This window comes from Sus scrofa, chromosome 7, assembly GCF_000003025.6.
Source record: "Sus scrofa isolate TJ Tabasco breed Duroc chromosome 7, Sscrofa11.1, whole genome shotgun sequence".
Lineage (NCBI taxonomy): Eukaryota > Metazoa > Chordata > Mammalia > Artiodactyla > Suidae > Sus > Sus scrofa.
This window is the reverse complement of record NC_010449.5, coordinates 22,560,523-22,578,212: the sequence shown is the minus strand read 5'-3', so window position 1 is coordinate 22,578,212 and position 17,690 is coordinate 22,560,523. Positions and strand designations below refer to the sequence as shown.

Sequence of the window (17,690 nt, the reverse complement as noted above, 5' to 3'; positions counted from 1 at the left end):
TCATCTCCTTCTCATCCGGCCTTCGGCCTCAGTCTCTCATCTCACCCCGAACCAGGCTCCTTCCTCTTTGTGCAGCCGTCTTTCTCCACCTGCATCCCAGATTCCCCGTCTCAGCGTCAGCTCCTTGGCCTTTGGCTCGGGCTCCCTCGCCCCCACCCCAGCTTCCAGTCGTCTAGCCCGCGGGTCCCCGCGCGTGTGCTCGTGCACGGGTGTCCCTCTCTCAGGCCTCGGAGCCCCGCTCCTCCGCCGCCCGCCCCCCGGCGCTGTGGGCGGTCCAGGGCGGGGCTGCGATCCGGGGCGGCTCCCGGGGCTCGGGTTGTGGGAGGTGCCCTCTCCCCGGTCTCCCCCTCGCTTCCCCCCGCCCCGTCTCCTCCTGCACCCTCCTTCTTCCCTCCGCCCGGGAGCTCTTCCCGGTCCCCGGCGCCGCCTCCTTCCCTCCCGGCTCCCCGCTCCCGCGGCCGCCGCCGCCCCGGGGAAGGAGAGACGGGGGTGGGGTTTGGGGGAGGCGAGAGAGGAGGGGGAGACCCTGGCCGGGCAGGAGCCCGGATTCGCGGGGAGGAGGGCCGGGAGGAGGGGAAAGGTGGAGGAGAGAGGAGGGGGGGAGCGGGGAGGAGCGGCCGGGCCTGGGGCCTTGAGGCCCGGGAGAGCCGGGGAGCTGGGCCGGCGCGCCGAGGTAAGAGCCAGGGCCGGGGGGCTCGGGGCCGGAGAGGGGCGCGCGGGAGGGCCGAGCCGAGAGCCGGAGGCCGGGGGAGCGGCGGGGAAGGAACCGGGAGCGGCGAGGCGGCCGAGCCCGGGAGCGTGGGGAAGCCGGGCTCGGGCGAGCCGCGGGGGCCGGGGGAGAGGAGGTGGTGAGAGGTGGAGTCCCGGGAGGGTGGGGGGGCCGAGGGAGGCAGGAGGAGGGTGGGGACAGGCTCTCTCTCCTCCTCTCCCCCACCCGCGCCGGGCTCCGCCCCCGCCTCCTCCGCGGGGCGCTCTCCAGTCCCCCGGCTGAGCCGGGTCGGAGCCCGGGAGGCGGCCCGGAGGGAGGCCGGGCCGCCTCCCGGGTCCGGACCGGCACTGGCGGGGCTCGGTCCCGTCCTCACGGCCGCCTCTCACTCAGATGCTGCTGCTGCTGCTGGCGCCGCTCTTCCTCCGCCCCCCGGGCGCGGGCGGGGCGCAGACCCCCAACGCCACCTCAGAAGGTGCACCCTTCTCCAGCGACCTCGGGCACCCCACCACCCCACTCCCCCTTTCCTTGCATCCGCTCTGCTATCCGGTCGGCCCTACATGGCATCCCGGCCTGGCCAGCCCGTCTGCTCGGCCCCACTTTACTACTCCTGACCTCCTTTCCATCACCCCCCCGTCATTACCCAGCACGCCTTTTCTCTGCCCCCCCATTACTCTACCAGGCCACCTCTCTGTGACACCACGTTATTTCCTCAACCCCATCCCTCTTCCCTGGCCCCACATTGCTACCTCAGTTCCGCCTTTTCCCTCCTTCCACATTGCTGCCCAGGTGGCATTAGAAGACCCCCTCTCCTTTCCTCCTTATTCTGCTGAGATTCTCCTTTAGCCTGTCTTACAAGTTCACTCGCATAGTCTATCTGTTCACGATTTCTTAATTACTTTTCTCCATTATCCCAACCAGCACCCTTCTATTCCCACTTGTGGGCGCTCTGATGAGCCTTAGCCCTGGCTCATTTTGCTTTGTCCTTTAGCCCAGGGTTCCAGTACCCACCCCCACTCCCACCCTCCAACACCCCATCCCATCCCCTCTGTCCTCCACCTGCCCACTGACCTCGCCCTGCGCCCCCCGCTGCCTCCGGCTGCTGACTCCGCCTTTTCCTTTCCCCCACCTTCCCTCTCTCTCCGCCTTCCCCTGGACGCAGGTTGCCAGATCATACACCCGCCCTGGGAAGGGGGCATCAGGTACAGGGGCCTGACTCGGGACCAGGTGAAGGCGATCAACTTCCTGCCCGTGGACTATGAGATTGAGTATGTGTGCCGGGGGGAGCGCGAGGTGGTGGGGCCCAAGGTCCGCAAGTGCCTGGCCAACGGCTCCTGGACAGATATGGACACACCCAGCCGCTGTGGTGAGTAGCCTCGCAAAGCCCCTCCCCTCTTCAAGCCAGTTCTTCTTCCTGCCTCAAACTTAGCTTTATTGCCTGCAAGTCAGCACTTTAAATCCAGTGTAGTGAAATTTACCAGTATATGTGCTGAAAGACCACTATGTACAGGGACTTTGCTGTGTGCCGTTGAAGGCTGTAAAGTTAGCAGCCTGCACACTTCATTTCATCCTCCCTTCAGTAGGCCACTATTTGAGAAAATAACTTGGCTATTCATCTTGTGAATTGATCTCTTTGAGGATTATTAGTGACAGATTATGCAGAAACATCCTAAAATGATTTCATCACATTTTTTAATATCTGTCTCCAACGCAGAGACCCTATGCCGCCAATAACACCCAGTTTTTAACATGACTATAAGCCAACTATAATAAGGCAAATCTGATTGTGCATCTAAAGTTACATACATCCACACATCTCAAAGCCAGAGAACCACCCACTGTACCTGACTTTGAAGAGATCCCATTTTATGTGCTTATAGCTCCATCTTGGGTTCCTATGATGGAAATGCTAGCTTGCTTTCCTTTTTTTTTTTTTTTTTTTTGATTGTGTGGTGGATGCTTACAGGGTTTTGAGAAGAGAGGAAGCTAGAGAAGTGAATCCTTTTTACACTTGATTTCCTGTGGACCCAAACCCAAATCTGAATCCCCTCTTTGCTCTCTAAGGGGAAGGAATCTTCTCCAACTAGCCTCTCTCTTTATTTTCCTGTCTCCACAGTCCGAATCTGCTCCAAGTCTTACTTGACCCTGGAAAATGGGAAGGTTTTCCTGACGGGTGGGGACCTCCCAGCTCTGGACGGAGCCCGGGTGGATTTCCGGTGTGACCCCGACTTCCATCTGGTGGGCAGCTCCCGGACCATCTGTAGTCAGGGCCAGTGGAGCACCCCCAAGCCCCACTGCCAGGGTGAGGGGAACAGCTGCGTGCATGCAGCTGATGAGGATGCTTGTCAGAGGATGGGAGTGGGGTGGGAATGGCTGGTGGGGAAAAGCAGGGTGCTGTACAAAGTGGGGGACTTTGGGGAGGCAAAGGCCCAAAAAAGGCCCAACCTTTTCCTCCATTCTCCCTGCCTCAAACTTCCTCCTGCAGTCCCCCGTTACCACTTTACCTCTGTTGGGGGCTTCTTTACTTTTCTCTTTTTAATATCTTCCCCCACATTTTCTCCTTTCCTTTATGAACCTCACTGTCCACCACCCTTCTTAAGGTTTTACATACTCAAGTTTTCTCAGCCTCAGTTCCTTTCTCAACACTTAGAACTTTCTATGCATCACCTTCTGGAATCGATCCCTCTGCATTCATTGTATACCTGACTTATGGTAAAGACTAAGAAAGAAATTGTATGTCATACTACAGAAATCAATAAGGTTGAAAAGAATATCTGGGGTGGGAAATTATCAGGGTAAAAATTAAAAAGGTTTGACAGTGGGGGCAGCATTGTCAGAACATTAAGGACAAGCCAGGGATAGGATGGGAAGAGGACAGTCCTTTTCTATACCTCCCAGGCAGCCTCCGTCATCCCCAAGGAAATCCACCTTATATCCACCACCCCCTCTTTTGCCACCTAGTTCTGCAAACTTCCCCCCTTTCTGGGCACCTAGAGTCTCCCTCTGCTGCCTTCTTTCCTGGGATACAGGCATACCTCATGCTTCTCCTACCTTTGTAGACTCTTTCGCGAGGCCCTGGCTTTCCTCACCTAACTTAATTATTCTGCTTGTAGTTTACCATTCTATTCTGGAAAGTGGGAGTCCCATTCAGGGGTGCATTTATTATGAAACTAATGAATTTTAAGCTCCAGTGTTCCTTGCTTACTACAGGCTTCTTGTACTCGAATAATGTAGAGGGTCCTAATAATGTGTTTCACATGGTCATAGGTTGTAAAAATTGCAAAAGTAAGATTTTAATAGTAATAGTTTAAAACCAATTGCACTGGTATTTTTTTCTCTTAAAGAGTTTACCCCCCCCCCAATTTTATAATATTTAGGCTCCACAAAACCGGGATCTGCCCATGTCTTAGCTGTTGGCACTCCTGTCCCAAATTCTGTTTTCCTATGAAAAATAAAAGAAGAAAACCAACAAGTCCTGACCCCCAGCCCCACCTTGCTCTTATCCCCAGGCACCCTCCCCTCAGAAACGCAGGCTTCTGCTCTCCCCGGTCTTCTTCGGCATGGACAGGTGTGGGAGGGGGCTGGGGATCAGGCCTGGGAAGCTGGGCGCCACTGGTAACTCTTCTCTGATCCCCGTCTTTCCTGCTGCCAGTGAATCGAACGCCACACTCAGGTGAGATCGGAAACCCTCTTCGCGTGCACTGCCAATCCCCTAACCCCTCACTCTTCACCCCCACCCCCGGGGAATTTTGCCCCTAGGCTACGGGTTCTCTTTCTTCCCAACCCTCCCCCACCTTCCCCCACCCACCCCAGTACGCGGCCGGCCCTTTCCTTTCCTACCTGTTTCCAGCCTCCAGTCCCGGTTTTCTGCGGGGCTGCGGTCCCTCCCATCTCCCTGCCTGGCTGCACTCCCCTCGGCTCCGCCTCCTCCCAGACTCCGCTGCTGCCAAATGGCAGAGCCCCAGCAGGGGGCGGCAGGGTGCTGGGAGACCCTGAGCTTCCAGCTTGTTCCCCTGTGGGGTTTCTTCCGACCTTCTCTGGAACCTTTTCCTACCTGCCCCCTTCCCAGGATTTCACCTGCTGACTCCTTCAGCCCACCCGTGTCACCCATGGCCAGGCCTCACTCCTCCTCCAGCTCCTTCCCACATCCTTTCCTTTAACTACGCCCTGTCCCTACTCTTTTATCTCAGTTTCTTCTCCCATCACCCCTTCTCCGCCTCGGTCGACCCAGCTCCTTGGCCCCCCTCCTCTACCCCCGTCACCCCCACCTTGTCTCCACCCCTCCTTCTTCCTCACACAATTCTCTCTCCCAAACCGATCGCATCGCCCTCTCCCTCACCACCCTCAGTCCTTCACCCCATCTATTCACACCCCTTCGAAGACGCTCAGGCGCCGGCCCCTTTTCTCTCGCGTCCCACTCTCGTCCTCCCCTTCTCCATCACTCGCTCCTCAGAGCTTCAGCTCCCGCGGCTCCCTCCGCCCACCCCGCCCTCCTGGCACGCCCCTTCCCCTCTTTCCTCCTCCCCTAAGGTCCCCTTAGGAGGGACCCCTCCCGTCCTCGTCCGGCCCCGTTGCCCTGGGGGTCGCGTCCTCCCTCCCCTCCCCTCGGCTCGGTCTGTGGTTCCCACCGCGGCGCTCGCCTCCATCCCCGCCCCTTCCTCCCTCCCTAACCCTGCCCCCCACCCCCGCTGCCGCGCGCCGCCCGTGACGTCAGAGCCCCCTCCCAGCCTTGCCTCTCCTCCTCCTCCTCCTCCTCCTCCTCCTCCCCTCGGTCGGTCAGTCAGTCCGCGAGGAGAGTCCGCGGTGGCAGTGGAGGTGGCGGGAGCCAGAGCCGTGGGGGCCATAGGAAGCCAACCTTCCCTGCTTCCTTCCCCGAGGCCCTATCCCCTCCTCCGCACAAGACCAGGAATGGAGGCGCCTCCCCGACATCCCCTCAGCAGCCCTCCCCAGGAAAAGTGTCCCCCCTGAGCGCCTCCTCCTCCCCAAACAGCTACCCCCGCCCCCTGCCATGGGTCCAGGGGCCCCCTCTCTCCGGGTGGGGTGGCCGCTACCGATCCTGGTGGTGATGGCGGCGGGGGTGGCTGCGGTGTGGGCCTCCCACTCCCCTCATCTCCCGCGGCCTCACCCGCGGGTCCCCCCGCACCCCTCCTCAGAACGGCGCGCAGTGTACATCGGGGCGCTGTTTCCCATGAGCGGGGGCTGGCCGGGGGGCCAGGCCTGTCAGCCCGCGGTGGAGATGGCGCTGGAGGACGTGAATAGCCGCAGGGACATTCTGCCGGACTATGAGCTCAAGCTCATCCACCACGACAGCAAGGTAGCCCCGGACATGGGAGTGGGTGGGAGATGGGGCCTTGAGGGGCCGGAGGCCAGCTGCACGTGCCTTAGTCGGAGTGGCTTCTGAGATTGCCAGGCAGACCCCTCCCGTGTGTGACTAGCAGGAGATGGGGCGGGGGCGGGGGGGTGTGGGAGCTGGGGAGAGTCGCAGGGGCTGGAGGTTCAAGATGAGGGTCTAGGGGTTCAAGGTGGCTAATCAGGCTGCAGGACAGCCGCTTCTGTTTCAGGAGACCCCTGCAAGTGCCGGTTGGGGAGTGGTGGGAGAAACTGGTGATGGGTTTAGGATACCAGCCCCAGCCGATGCTGTTCCTCCGGGGAGTAAACTAACCCTGGGATGGGTTGGGGGATGGAGGGAATGAGGCGGGGAGCTGGATCGGGGGTTTACATTTACCATGGCAACAAGGTAAATCTGGCAGCAGGTTGGAGCTGAAAGGAATAGGGACCCAATGAGGAAAATTTTGAGGGACTTGAGTGCTCCTGTTTATTTATCATGACAAACAGGGAGCTGTGGTCTCCACCTGACTCTTGCCCCTTGGTCCCCAACCGCGTTGAGGATTCCTGGACTGTGGGACCATATGGCATATTGTGGTAGAGGAAGGCCAATGGTCAATGGATGGGCAGAGGCACTAGGAAAATGAATAGGTTGAGAGGTCTGCACAGGAGCCCCACCGAGAGTGTGGGGATGGTGAGGAGTTAGGATGCAGGGAAGAGACAGAGATGGGGAGAGAATAGCAGTGGGGGAGGGGGTTAGGAGGAGGGGTGGGCACAGCGGGAAATCCTGGGGGATCCTGTGGGACTTGGCTCTTGAGTTTGTCTTCCTTACAGCAATATGGCCTCTAAGAGGTGAGAAGGGAAGTGGGATGTCGATTAGGGAGGTGGGGAAGAGGGAGGGGGGAGGGTAAGAAAATTAGGGTCTGGGATAGTAGGGGACAGTCAGTCTTATAAGGTCCTTTTCCCCTCCCTATCCCCTGCTGGATGACTGAGGTATGGGGAAGGATGTGGCACAGGGAAGGAAGGAGATTTGGGACCTCAAATCTATCTTCTGTCACAGGAGGCCCCAGAGACTTAGGGGCTGGGGGAGAGTGAAAGCCAGCAGAGGCGGGGACCTGGTGATACACCTGGGGTGGACTGGGCATGAGTATTCATGCTTTAGAACAGCAGTCAGCACCTAGAAATAAGTGTGTGAGGGAGGAGGGAGCAGAAGTGCAGTTGAAGTTAGGGTGCTTGGGGAGATGAGGGCACAAGGATTCTTAGGAACTCAGAGAGGGAACTCGAAATCCCTTCTGACACTTTTACAGTGATTCTCAAACTTCGGTGTACCTACACCTCACCAGAAGAGTCTATTAAAAATACAGAATCTAACTTCTGGGTCTGGGATGAATCCCAAGGATCTGCATTTTTACCAATAAAAATCCTATGTAGCTAACTCCAGGATGCTCCTGGGAAGAGAAGTAGATGTTAGGGTAGGAGAGGCAGGAAGAGAAAGAGGGTCCGATCCTATGGAGGAGTCAGGCTTAGGAAAGCCAGAGAGGTAACTGGCTCTGGGGGTGGGGGTGGGAGGACGGGGAGAGGGGCAGGGAGGGGTGGGTGCAGGCTTTATGGGAGCTAGGGGAGCCCTGGGCGTGAGCTCAAGCTCACCCACTATGACAGGTGATTCCCTGGAGGTGTTGGGGAGCAGATGGGGACCTGAGAGAAGGGAGATGGAGGAGAAAATAGCAGAGGCATCGAGGGGGAGATGGAAAGGCAGACAAACTGGAATGTGTCGTTTCCTGCCGCAAATCCGGATCCTTGCTCCTTGTGAGAGCAGAGGAGAGGGAGGAGAGCAGAGGAAGTCTACTGGGGAGGGGGTGAGAATCACGAGGCTGAGGAAATGTGCCATGAATAAGGCTCAAAGGGGAAAGGGGCTGTGAGAGAGGGAACGAGGAAGCAGAAGAGACGCTACCCCCACAGGTAGCCTACATTGCCTGTTTGTCTGTATCTTATATGTTCTTATATGTCCTCATTGTTCCTATTAACCTTCCCTTCAGACAGGAAAGGGAGGGGTGCTGGGGGCAGGTTCTGGAGCAATAGATGCAGGAAGATGGGCTGTGGGAATGGTAAAGATACACAGAGATGCCCAAGTGGGAGGCATGCATAGTCGAGCAGAGCAGACACAGAGCACTGCCCTTAGCAGAGGTGGAGGAGGGTGGGCAGGAGAGAGTTGGTCCTGAGGGCCAGCCTTCTGCTTCTCCAACTTCCCACCATGTCCCAAATGTCAGGCCTCAGTGGGAAGCGAGCAGGCACCAGGGGGTCTTCTTTATTTCCTTCTACTTGCCCCCCCCATCACCCTCCCCAGTCCTCTGTGCCTCCTGTCTGTCCCCTCTGCCCTGGCTCCCCACTGGCTTCCATTTCTTCCCCACTTCCTTTGGGGCTCCAGCAGCTTCTGAAATGTCATATTTCAGCAGGAGGGGAACAGGCAGTGGGAGTCCGGGGCTGGCTCTTCCTCCCCCACTTCGCCTCCTCCCATCACGCCTTGCCCCTGGAGCTCCCTGGAGCTCTCGGCATTGTTTACTTTCCCAGCTCCATTCCTCTCTTTCAGGCACCCCTAAAAGCATCTGGTTTCTGGAGCATCCCATTCTGTTTATTCTCCCCAGCTCTTCCCTCCACTGTTTCTCCCCTCCCTCTTCCGCCCCCAGTGTCTTTTTTTTTTTTTTTTCTAATGAACCTGTCAAATGTCAGGGCCCAGTGGGAGGGCATGGATCGCTGAGCCAGAAGCCCCTGGTGGGCTTGTCCCTGTTCTCTTCTGTTTATTTATCTCTAGCCCTGAAAAGAAGCGGGAGGAAAAAAAAAAAAAACAAAAACAAAAAACCGGCAGGTGGGGAGGGAGAGGGAGTTTTCGAGGTGAGGGAGGACTTTTCATAATACGGCTTTAAGGAGGCTGTCTGGGGACTTGGGGAAATATTTATTCATATTCCTGCAGACTCTTTTCTGCTCACAGATGTTCAGAGCATAGAAACCTGGGGTAAGGGGAGGGGTGAGAGAGGGAAGGTGGGCTGGGGGATGTCTGCGGATGCGAGGAAGGAGGGCAGCATTTGCATATGTACTGGAGGGGTGTGCAGGGGAGGGGCGGATAAGGCGCCTGTGGAAGACAGAGAAGGGTGTTTCAAGAATAGGGGAAAGGAGACTCGGGAGGAGAAGACATGGTGATCATGACAGAAGGGTTTGAGCAGAGGGATGGGTAGTTGGGGGAGTAACTAGGTTGCTGGGGAGAAAGAAAAGAGTAGGAGTTGCTGGGGCAGGAGGAGCCATGGGAGAGCGTCCTTCATCCCCTCTGTCCTTGTTCAGTGTGACCCAGGCCAAGCCACCAAGTACCTGTACGAGCTGCTCTACAACGACCCTATCAAGATCATCCTCATGCCTGGCTGCAGCTCCGTCTCCACACTCGTGGCCGAGGCTGCCAGGATGTGGAACCTCATTGTGGTAAGCAGGCCCCTGGGGGCCAGAAGGTGGCCTGTCCCCTCTTGGGCTGTCCTAAAGAAGGGGTGTATTGTGGGCTTGTATTTAAGGGGACTGCAGGGGACCCGCTTCCAAGATTCAGGGTCCTTTGCAGACCTGAGCTAGACGGCCTCCCGGCAGGGCTGCTACTGACCTGCTCGCCGTCAGAAGGAGCGGAAGTCACATCAGTGGAAGAGCAGCCTGATGGATGGGGGGGGGTGTGGGCTTTGGGGAACCACTTTTCCTGGAGCTGAGGCAGGGGAACATGGAGGCAGGGAAGGGCTGAAGGAACGCCAGCAGCTCTTAGCCAGGCGGTCCTGGGCACACTCCACCCCATCCCATCTCCCTCAGCTTTCCTACGGCTCCAGCTCCCCGGCCCTGTCAAACCGGCAACGCTTTCCCACGTTCTTCCGAACCCATCCGTCCGCCACACTCCACAATCCGACCAGGGTGAAGCTCTTTGAAAAGTGGGGCTGGAAGAAGATCGCCACCATCCAGCAGACCACTGAGGTCTTCACCTCGGTGAGGAGGGGCTGGGGATGGGGCCTCCACTCAAATCCCAGTGCAGAGACACGTGACCCGGATTCACTGGGGGTGAAGACCCTGATGCTTTATGGAAGCATACTGATGCTACGTGCCAAGTGGGTTAAGTGCACGTTCTTCCTGTAGCCAGAGGAATGAATGAGTTGAGTTTCCAGGATCTTCTCCAATGTTTTGGTTTTAAGATTTTTTTTTCCTGCTTTGATGCTTTTCTCCCCAGACAGATAGATCCCAAATGACCCAGGTTCACTTGAGAGGCAAGATGAGGGAGAGAATAGGAGATAAGAAGCTGGGGTGGGGGTAGATTCCAGAGGCACCCCAGGAAGGTGGTGCGTGCGTGCGTGCGTGCGTGCGTGTGTGTGTGTGTGTGTGTGTGTAAGATGGGAAGTGAGGGAATAGAGAGGGGGGACAGAGAGAGAGAAGAGAGGAGAGAGAGGCAGACAGACATGTGCATGTACATGGTCTGTAACTGACTCAGAGATGCGGACGTTGAAGGAGAGGTGGGGGGAAGGGGGAGCTTGTGGGGGTAGAGGGGAAGCACCTGGCTCGGTACCGAAGGAGACAGCCTGCTCCCTCGCTTTTATATATTCTTTGGGTCCTCTAGTCACTTGCATGTTCAGTGGGCCATTAATCCTCCCCCAGCCTTCTCTGAGTGACTCAGGACATTCTCTGATCCTTTTGTCTGTCTGCCCACCTGCCTCTTGAGGTTGACATCATCCTGGCTATAGCAGACCCTGCCTCACCCTTTTCTGGTGCCTCTGATTTCCTTTCCTCCGTTTGTGGGTGGGAGTGGGGTGACGGGGTGACTTCCCTGGACACAGAGCCTCAGGAGGGGCTCACCAAGCCCCTTCCCAGTTGGAAGCCACATCCTAAGAGGACAGATGCTTTCCTTTGAATTCCGCCCACTGGGGACAAAGCTGTTGAGGGCAGGCTCAGAAGCACTGTTCCTTTGCTCTGAGTATGCAGTCTGGGTAACGCCGTTGGTCTTTGCGCCCTGTGTTTTTCCTGTTTGTTCCTCACCCCCACTCAAGACTCTGGATGACCTGGAGGAACGGGTGAAGGAGGCTGGAATCGAGATAACTTTCCGTCAGAGTTTCTTTTCAGATCCAGCTGTGCCTGTCAAAAATCTTAAGGTAGGATGGTGGCCGGGGGTGGAGGGTCGGGGGTGGAAGAGTGGGGGTGAGGGGTGAAAGGGTCAAGGTGGGGGTACAGCCAGGAAAGGGTCTGGGTTGGGGGAACAGGGGTGGGTTGAAAATGAGAGTGAGGCAGGGACAGGCTGCGTGTTTTTTGTTTGTTTTTGTTTTGGGTATTGAGATATAATTGACATAAGACATTGTATAAGTTTAAGAAGTACAATGTGTTGGAGTTCCCATCGTGGCTCAGTGGTTAACGAATCTGACTAGGAACCATGAGGTTGCGGGTTCGATCCTTGGCCTTGCTCAGTGGGTTAAGGATCCGGCGTTGCCGTGAGCTGTGGTGTAGGTTGCAGACATGGCTCGGATCCCGCGTTGCTATGGCTCTGGCATAGGCTTGTGGCTACAGCTCTGATTCAACCCCTAGCCTGGGAACCTCCATGTGCTGCGGGAGCAGCCCTAGTAATGGCAAAAAGACAAAAAAAAAAAAAGTACAATGTGTTGATTTGGTACAATTATATATTGCAATTTGATCACCATCATAGCATCAGCTAACACCTGCATCAAGTCACATAATTTTGATCTGCGAGGCAGTAGCATCTCCTGGGGAAGTTCAGCTGCATCTTCTAGTTGACATTTATCCACTATGCATTGAGCAGAACCCTGCACTAAGCACTTTGGGACAGGAAATCAAAGCTGTGAAAGTGCTGGGCTTAGCCCCTCTGGCATTTCCCGGCGTCTCTCAGGAGCTCTGTTCTCTCTGTTCCATAGCGCCAGGATGCCCGAATCATCGTGGGACTTTTCTATGAGACTGAAGCCCGGAAGGTTTTTTGTGAGGTGGAGTTGGAATCTGAGGCGGGAGGGGCCTGGGTGGGCTTGGGTGTCTCCTGGGACCTCTTCTCTGCATCCCTGAGCAGGTGACTGGAGGTGAGGATTAATAGGAAATCCCTGCCTGTTGGCTCTGACTCTGTATCTTGGCTTTTCAGACACATGACACTTTCTCCAGGTCTCCTTTCCCTCTCACTTTGTGTTTCTGGAGGAGCCTGTGAATCCCATCTTTCCTGTCTGGCTGGAAAAGTCCACTCAGGAACAGAGGCCGGGGCATGGGGAGGCATTTGGAAAGAGTAGTCGAGCCTTCCCTGCTACCCCAAGACTTGTAGATTCTCTTTTCTATTCTCCGCTTTTCTCTGAATCCTGAGAGATAAGACAAGGACATGGAACAAAGACCCAGCCCCCTCTCCCCCGCCGCCCCATATTCAGGTGTACAAGGAGCGGCTCTTCGGGAAGAAGTACGTCTGGTTCCTCATTGGGTGGTATGCTGACAACTGGTTCAAGATCTATGACCCGTCCATCAACTGCACAGTGGACGAGATGACCGAGGCGGTGGAAGGCCACATCACCACTGAGATTGTCATGCTGAACCCTGCCAACACCCGCAGCATTTCCAACATGGTGAGTGCGTGAGGACTTAGAAGCTGGCACCTGGGCAGATGGAGGAGACCAGGGTGGGGGTGGTGGGGCTCTTAGGGGAGGGGAGCAGGTATGGCGTTTGGAGGTGCAGGAGGCAAGGGGCCTCTGCCACCCTGAACCTGTTTGCGTTGTGTTTCCTGTGGATTCCGCCTCTGCTGTGACTTCCTTGGGCAGGAAAGAGAGAGTAAGGGGAGTGGTGTGTTCAGAGGGCCCCCATGAGTTGCAGGGCTGTTACCATGGAAACAAGGAGCAGCTGGCAAGAAGGCAAATGAGGGAGAGGCGTTAATGATAATATAGATGCTGTATCCGCCAGCATACCTTTACAGGAGCTCTGTTCCTGGGCAAAAATTCATTTTATTTTCTTGGTGATTTCAGAGCACTTTAGAGATGCTTAATATTCACTCCTGGTTAATACTCAATTAGCTTGGCTTCTGATGCTTTTTAATGATTCTCTTTCAGAATTTTAGATGTAGAGGGGACTTTTGAAATCAGTGAGTCCTAGAGAGCTGGTTAGTGATGGACCTGGGGCTAAAAGGCACACTTTCTGTTGGGGGAGTCAGCCCACAGGTGAGGGGCATGAGTGAGAAGGTTGTGGGAGTGGTGAGGAGACTCTTTTCTTGTGGAGCACTACATCTTAGAGAGAACCAGAATCTGGGGCGCCCTTGATAGGGCAACTTGTGTGTCTGCTAATTATGCCAAGTGTAGCCTCTTGTCTGGAATTCCTGCTGTGCAGAGCATGCTAGGGGCGAGTGAATGGTTGTAAAGCCACCTGAGTATCTTATTTTTAAAAACCTGTGGTAATAATTGCTTCCATGTAGTCAGCAAGGCACTCAGATACATGATTTCAGTGATCCTCATAGCAATACTCTGATGTAGATTTTTCCTTTCTGTTTAATAGGCCAGGAAATAGAGACTCAGAGAGGTCAAATGATTTATTGCAGGTCACCAGCTACGGAGTGGTGAAGCCAGAATTGAATTCTAGTTGAATCTCACTCCAAACCACTGTGCCCTCCCATGGGAAACCTTGAGGTCTCACTCTAACACTGTTTAGCAGATGGCAGTTTTTGAGCAGGGGAGAGGGAGATGCAGGAGCTTCATCCTGCCAGTGGATTGTGATGGAAGGGTCAGTTGTCACATGTACTCTAATCACGGATACTATCTTGAGACATTTCCAAGGGATCTTGGTTGAAAAATACAATGGAAAAATTCTGCAAGGTCACTTCTCTGTAGAACCCCTGAGAGGTAAGTTGTCCTTGAGAACCTGGGGAGGTCGAGGAGCTGGTAACCAAAGCCAGAAACTTTACTGTTGCCCTGAGCCCAGGACCTGCCAATTGTGACTTCTGCCCTACAGCAGGGAACCAGAGGACTTGGTTGGGGGTGGAGGGGGACCTCTAGGCTTTGGAGCAGGATGAGTTGGAGGGGCTCTTCCTGGCTCTTGGTCTCTAGAGAAAGATGGTGCCCATCTTTGAGGCTTAGAGGTATCATTTGACTTGCTTGGTAGCCTAAAATGCCAGGTAAAGAGGCCAAGGTTTTTCAGAGGGTGGAAGCCATCTTCACAGTTGACTAGAGAAGAGGTTATAGATGAATCAAACAGGAACAAGAGAAGTGGATCAGAAACAAGGGGTGAGCCAAGGAGATTTAGAGAAGGAGCAGGGTTGCTTTCCCTCTGTAAGGATGGCCTTATGTTTAGATCAGTAGTTCTCAAACTGCCTCTATCAGCACCACCCGGAAGGTTCGTTAGTCTACAGACAACTGGGCTCTTCCCTTGGAGGTTCACATTCAGTGGATCTGGGGTGGGGACTGGGAATTACATTTCAACAAGTTCCCTGGGGATGTGGATGCTACTGGTCTGGGGAACCACGCTTTGAGGCCTATTAGAGCAGTGGTTTTCAGTCAGAGACTGGAGTGTTAGGGACAGTTTTGGTTGTCACAACTGATATCTAATGAATAGGCCAGAAGACTTTTAAACGCCCTGCAGTGTATAAGACAGTCCCCACGACAAAGGATTATCCTGCTCAAAATGTCAAAAGTGCAGAGATTGAGAAAGCCTGGCTTAGAGATAGAGCCTTTAGGAGCTAGATGTGGGAGAGTGGGTTAGGATGATTTTGGAGAAACACAGCTCGGGGCTGGAGCTGTGCTTGAGTCAGGTGTGAGCAGTATGCCTGGGGACAAGGTGGTGAGTAAATTCTGATTGGGATAGAGGTCCCCTCAGACCTGAGTACCATGCAAAATAAAAAGCTACCTCGAGATACACATTTTAGGTCACTGTTGTGAATGTGTTCCCCTGCATAGAGACAACCAGCAGGACTGTTTACAGTGAGGATCACAGATTTGCACTTGGTCGATTCACTAATTTCTACAGGTTGTGGAATATATATATATATATTTTTTTGGCTTTTAACTCAATGCATTTTATTATATTTATGCTTGTACAACAATCATCACAACCCAGTTTTTTTTTGTTTTTTGAGGTTTTTTTTTGTCTTTTTAGGGCCACACCCGCGGCGTATGGAGGTTCCCAGGCCAGGGGTTGAATTGGAGCTGTTGCTGCCAGCCTACGCCAGAGCCACAGCAACGCCAGATCCAAGCCATGTCTGCGACTTACACCACAGCTCATGGCAATGCCAGATCCTTAACCCACTGATCAAGACCAGGGATCGAACCTGCCACCTCATGGTTCCTGGTCAGATTCGTTCCCGCTGTGCCACGACGGGAACTCCACAACCCAGTTTTACAGCATTTCCACCCCCACCCCCCCAACCTGTCTCCTTTGGAAACCATAAGTTTTTTAAAGTATGGGTTGTGGAATTTTTGTTTTTTGGTTTTCCTTAAGCTGCCTCAAGCATTTCCATTTGAAAAATTGCAACCATCTTTTGATGACCCAAAGGGGAGAGAGATTTTGGGGGTAACTTTACGGGTGGTGCTCCCAGTGGCCAAGTGTGTTAGTGGCGAGGACCTGGAGCCCGCAGAGAATTTGTGGATCTGGGCAGGGGCTGGCATCACGCAGAGCAGGTGATTCCCTGCCCGTCTGGGTGATGTTCGGAGGCAGTGTTTACTCTGAACTGAAGGTTGGATGAACTTGGAGGCTGAGGATTACTGAAAGTCCCAGCCTCACTGCTGTCTGCTGAGCAGAGGCTCTTGGAGAGAAACATTTCAGAGGCCATGAAGGGTAGTTGGGAAGAGTATGGACTTTGAATGGGTTTGAATCCCAGCTCTGTCACATACTAGCAGTATAACTTCAGGCCAGTGAAACTTTTCTGTGCCTCGTTTCCCTTATATCTTTCTAAAATGGGCATGTAGAAGTATTTACCCATTGGATTATCTGAGAATTAAATAAGCTGATATATGTGCCTTAAAAAAAGGTACCTTAGTATGTACTATGTCCTTACTAGGACAGTATAAATGTTAACTATCATTATTAACATTATTCTGTATAAGGAAGGATGATATTAATGAAACATATCAACAAAAGAATTAGGAGGACTTAGTCATTTGAAAGAGTCTAAGGTGATTCTAAGGTTTCAGTCTCATCCTGGGAGGGTTGGGAGTGAGAAAAACTAGAACTTAATCTTAGATATTTAAAATTTCAGATTATTGATTATATGGTTACAAATCCCTTACAGACAGTTGGAGATACCGCCCCTGAAATATTGAGCTGGGATGATAGATCTGAATATTAGTAACAAAGATAAGGTTGAGAGAGAGGGAAATTCACAAAAAGAAAAGGTAACTTCCTTTATATCCACCTTTCCATACATATCATTATTTCATCTTCATAATAACTCTTCAGGGTGGTTAATATCATTCCCATTGTAAAGACAGATAACCAACTAGTGAGGTTTAATAACTTACTTGAGATTATATAGCAGGTAGGTGGATTAGTTAGAATCCATCCTTCCATTGATCCATCCCATGGACATTTTTCTTAAAGACAATTTGGAGCAGTTTCAGTTCACAGCAAAATTGAGAGGGAGATACAGAGAGTCCCCAGATGCCCCCCGCCCCACTCATTCATAGCTTCCCCCCATTATCAGTATTGCCCAACAGAGTGGTTATAGTTGATGAACCTATACTGATATATCATTCAAAGTCCCTCGTTTACAGAGGGCTCTCTCTCGGTGTTGTACATTCGGTGGGTTTGGACAAACGCAGGATGACAGGTGTCCACCATTACAGTACCAGACAGAGTATGCTCACTGCCCTAATCCAACGGACACTTACTGTTTGTCTGTTACGGGCCGGCCACAGTGCTGGGGGCTGAGGATTAAGAACAGAGGAGAACCCGGTCCTGTCCTCCAGGGGAGTCGAGCCCAGGCCTGCCTGCTGTCAAAGCCCAGGCTGCTTCCACTGCATCCCTCTGCCTGTCCTTTGCATTTCCCACTCCCCCATGGCTCCAGAAAGTTGACTAGAAGGAAAAGTGGGCAGGGCATTGGGAGCACAGATTTATATTTATACTCCATCTATCGCTTCATTCCTTCATTAGAGTATGAGCATGTCCGTACACGCCAGACCTAAACTGCATTGGGCCCTGGCCCTGTGTATTACCCGTGTCTTGCCAGGGGGCGGCTGCTGAGCCTTTCCTCGTTTCTGGGAGGTAAGGAAGAGCAGAGTGATCCCCCATTATATGGAAGGCATTTCCAAAAACAGAAGCAAATTGCTTACAGTCATTTAGCCAAACAGTGTTACTGCCAGCCGTGGAAATTCGGATCTCTTGATCCATTTCATGACAGAGTTAAAGGAGCTGTTACTCTTTTTGGCTTTCTTGGGAAGAGAGGATGGAGGGTAGGGAGGGCTGTGGATAGGGATTGAATAATGGACTTCAAACATGTGAAGGATGTTTCTGCAGTCCCCGGTCTTCTGAAAACCCTCCAAGAGACAGAGAACTGAAGGCACACAGGGATGGCAGGAAGTAGCACACCAAAGAAAAAACTTCCTGGTTAACAAGCAGAGTGATGAAGGCTGGTGAGGTGTTATCTTTTCTGGGCTCTTTCAGAACTGGAGGAGCTGTTCTTGCATCAGCTCTACTGGGGGAA

At 53.7% G+C, this 17,690-nt stretch overlaps 1 protein-coding gene across 7 annotated transcripts in view; it reads left to right on the top strand.

Annotated features, from left to right (window-relative positions):
* The window catches only part of GABBR1 (gamma-aminobutyric acid type B receptor subunit 1), a 29,702-nt gene continuing 12,585 nt past the window's right edge, over window positions 574–17,690 (top strand). For 2 of the 7 annotated variants that reach the window (XR_002345556.1, XM_013977570.2), the window contains exons 1-11: window positions 574–673; window positions 1,100–1,181; window positions 1,869–2,072; window positions 2,823–3,008; window positions 4,359–4,379; window positions 5,860–6,020; window positions 9,365–9,499; window positions 9,866–10,036; window positions 11,086–11,187; window positions 11,959–12,024; window positions 12,448–12,639. Coding sequence is in view for 6 of the 7 variants with exons in the window: in XM_013977570.2 (XP_013833024.1) it covers window positions 1,100–1,181; window positions 1,869–2,072; window positions 2,823–3,008; window positions 4,359–4,379; window positions 5,860–6,020; window positions 9,365–9,499; window positions 9,866–10,036; window positions 11,086–11,187; window positions 11,959–12,024; window positions 12,448–12,639 (1,320 nt within the window). In the remaining variant the exon portion in view is untranslated. Of the gene's footprint in view, window positions 674–1,099; window positions 1,182–1,868; window positions 2,073–2,822; window positions 3,009–4,215; window positions 4,380–5,859; window positions 6,021–9,364; window positions 9,500–9,865; window positions 10,037–11,085; window positions 11,188–11,958; window positions 12,025–12,447; window positions 12,640–17,690 lie in introns of those variants that run through there. The other 5 variants (XM_021097908.1, NM_001123114.1, XM_021097909.1 and 2 more) reach the window with 4 other exon arrangements.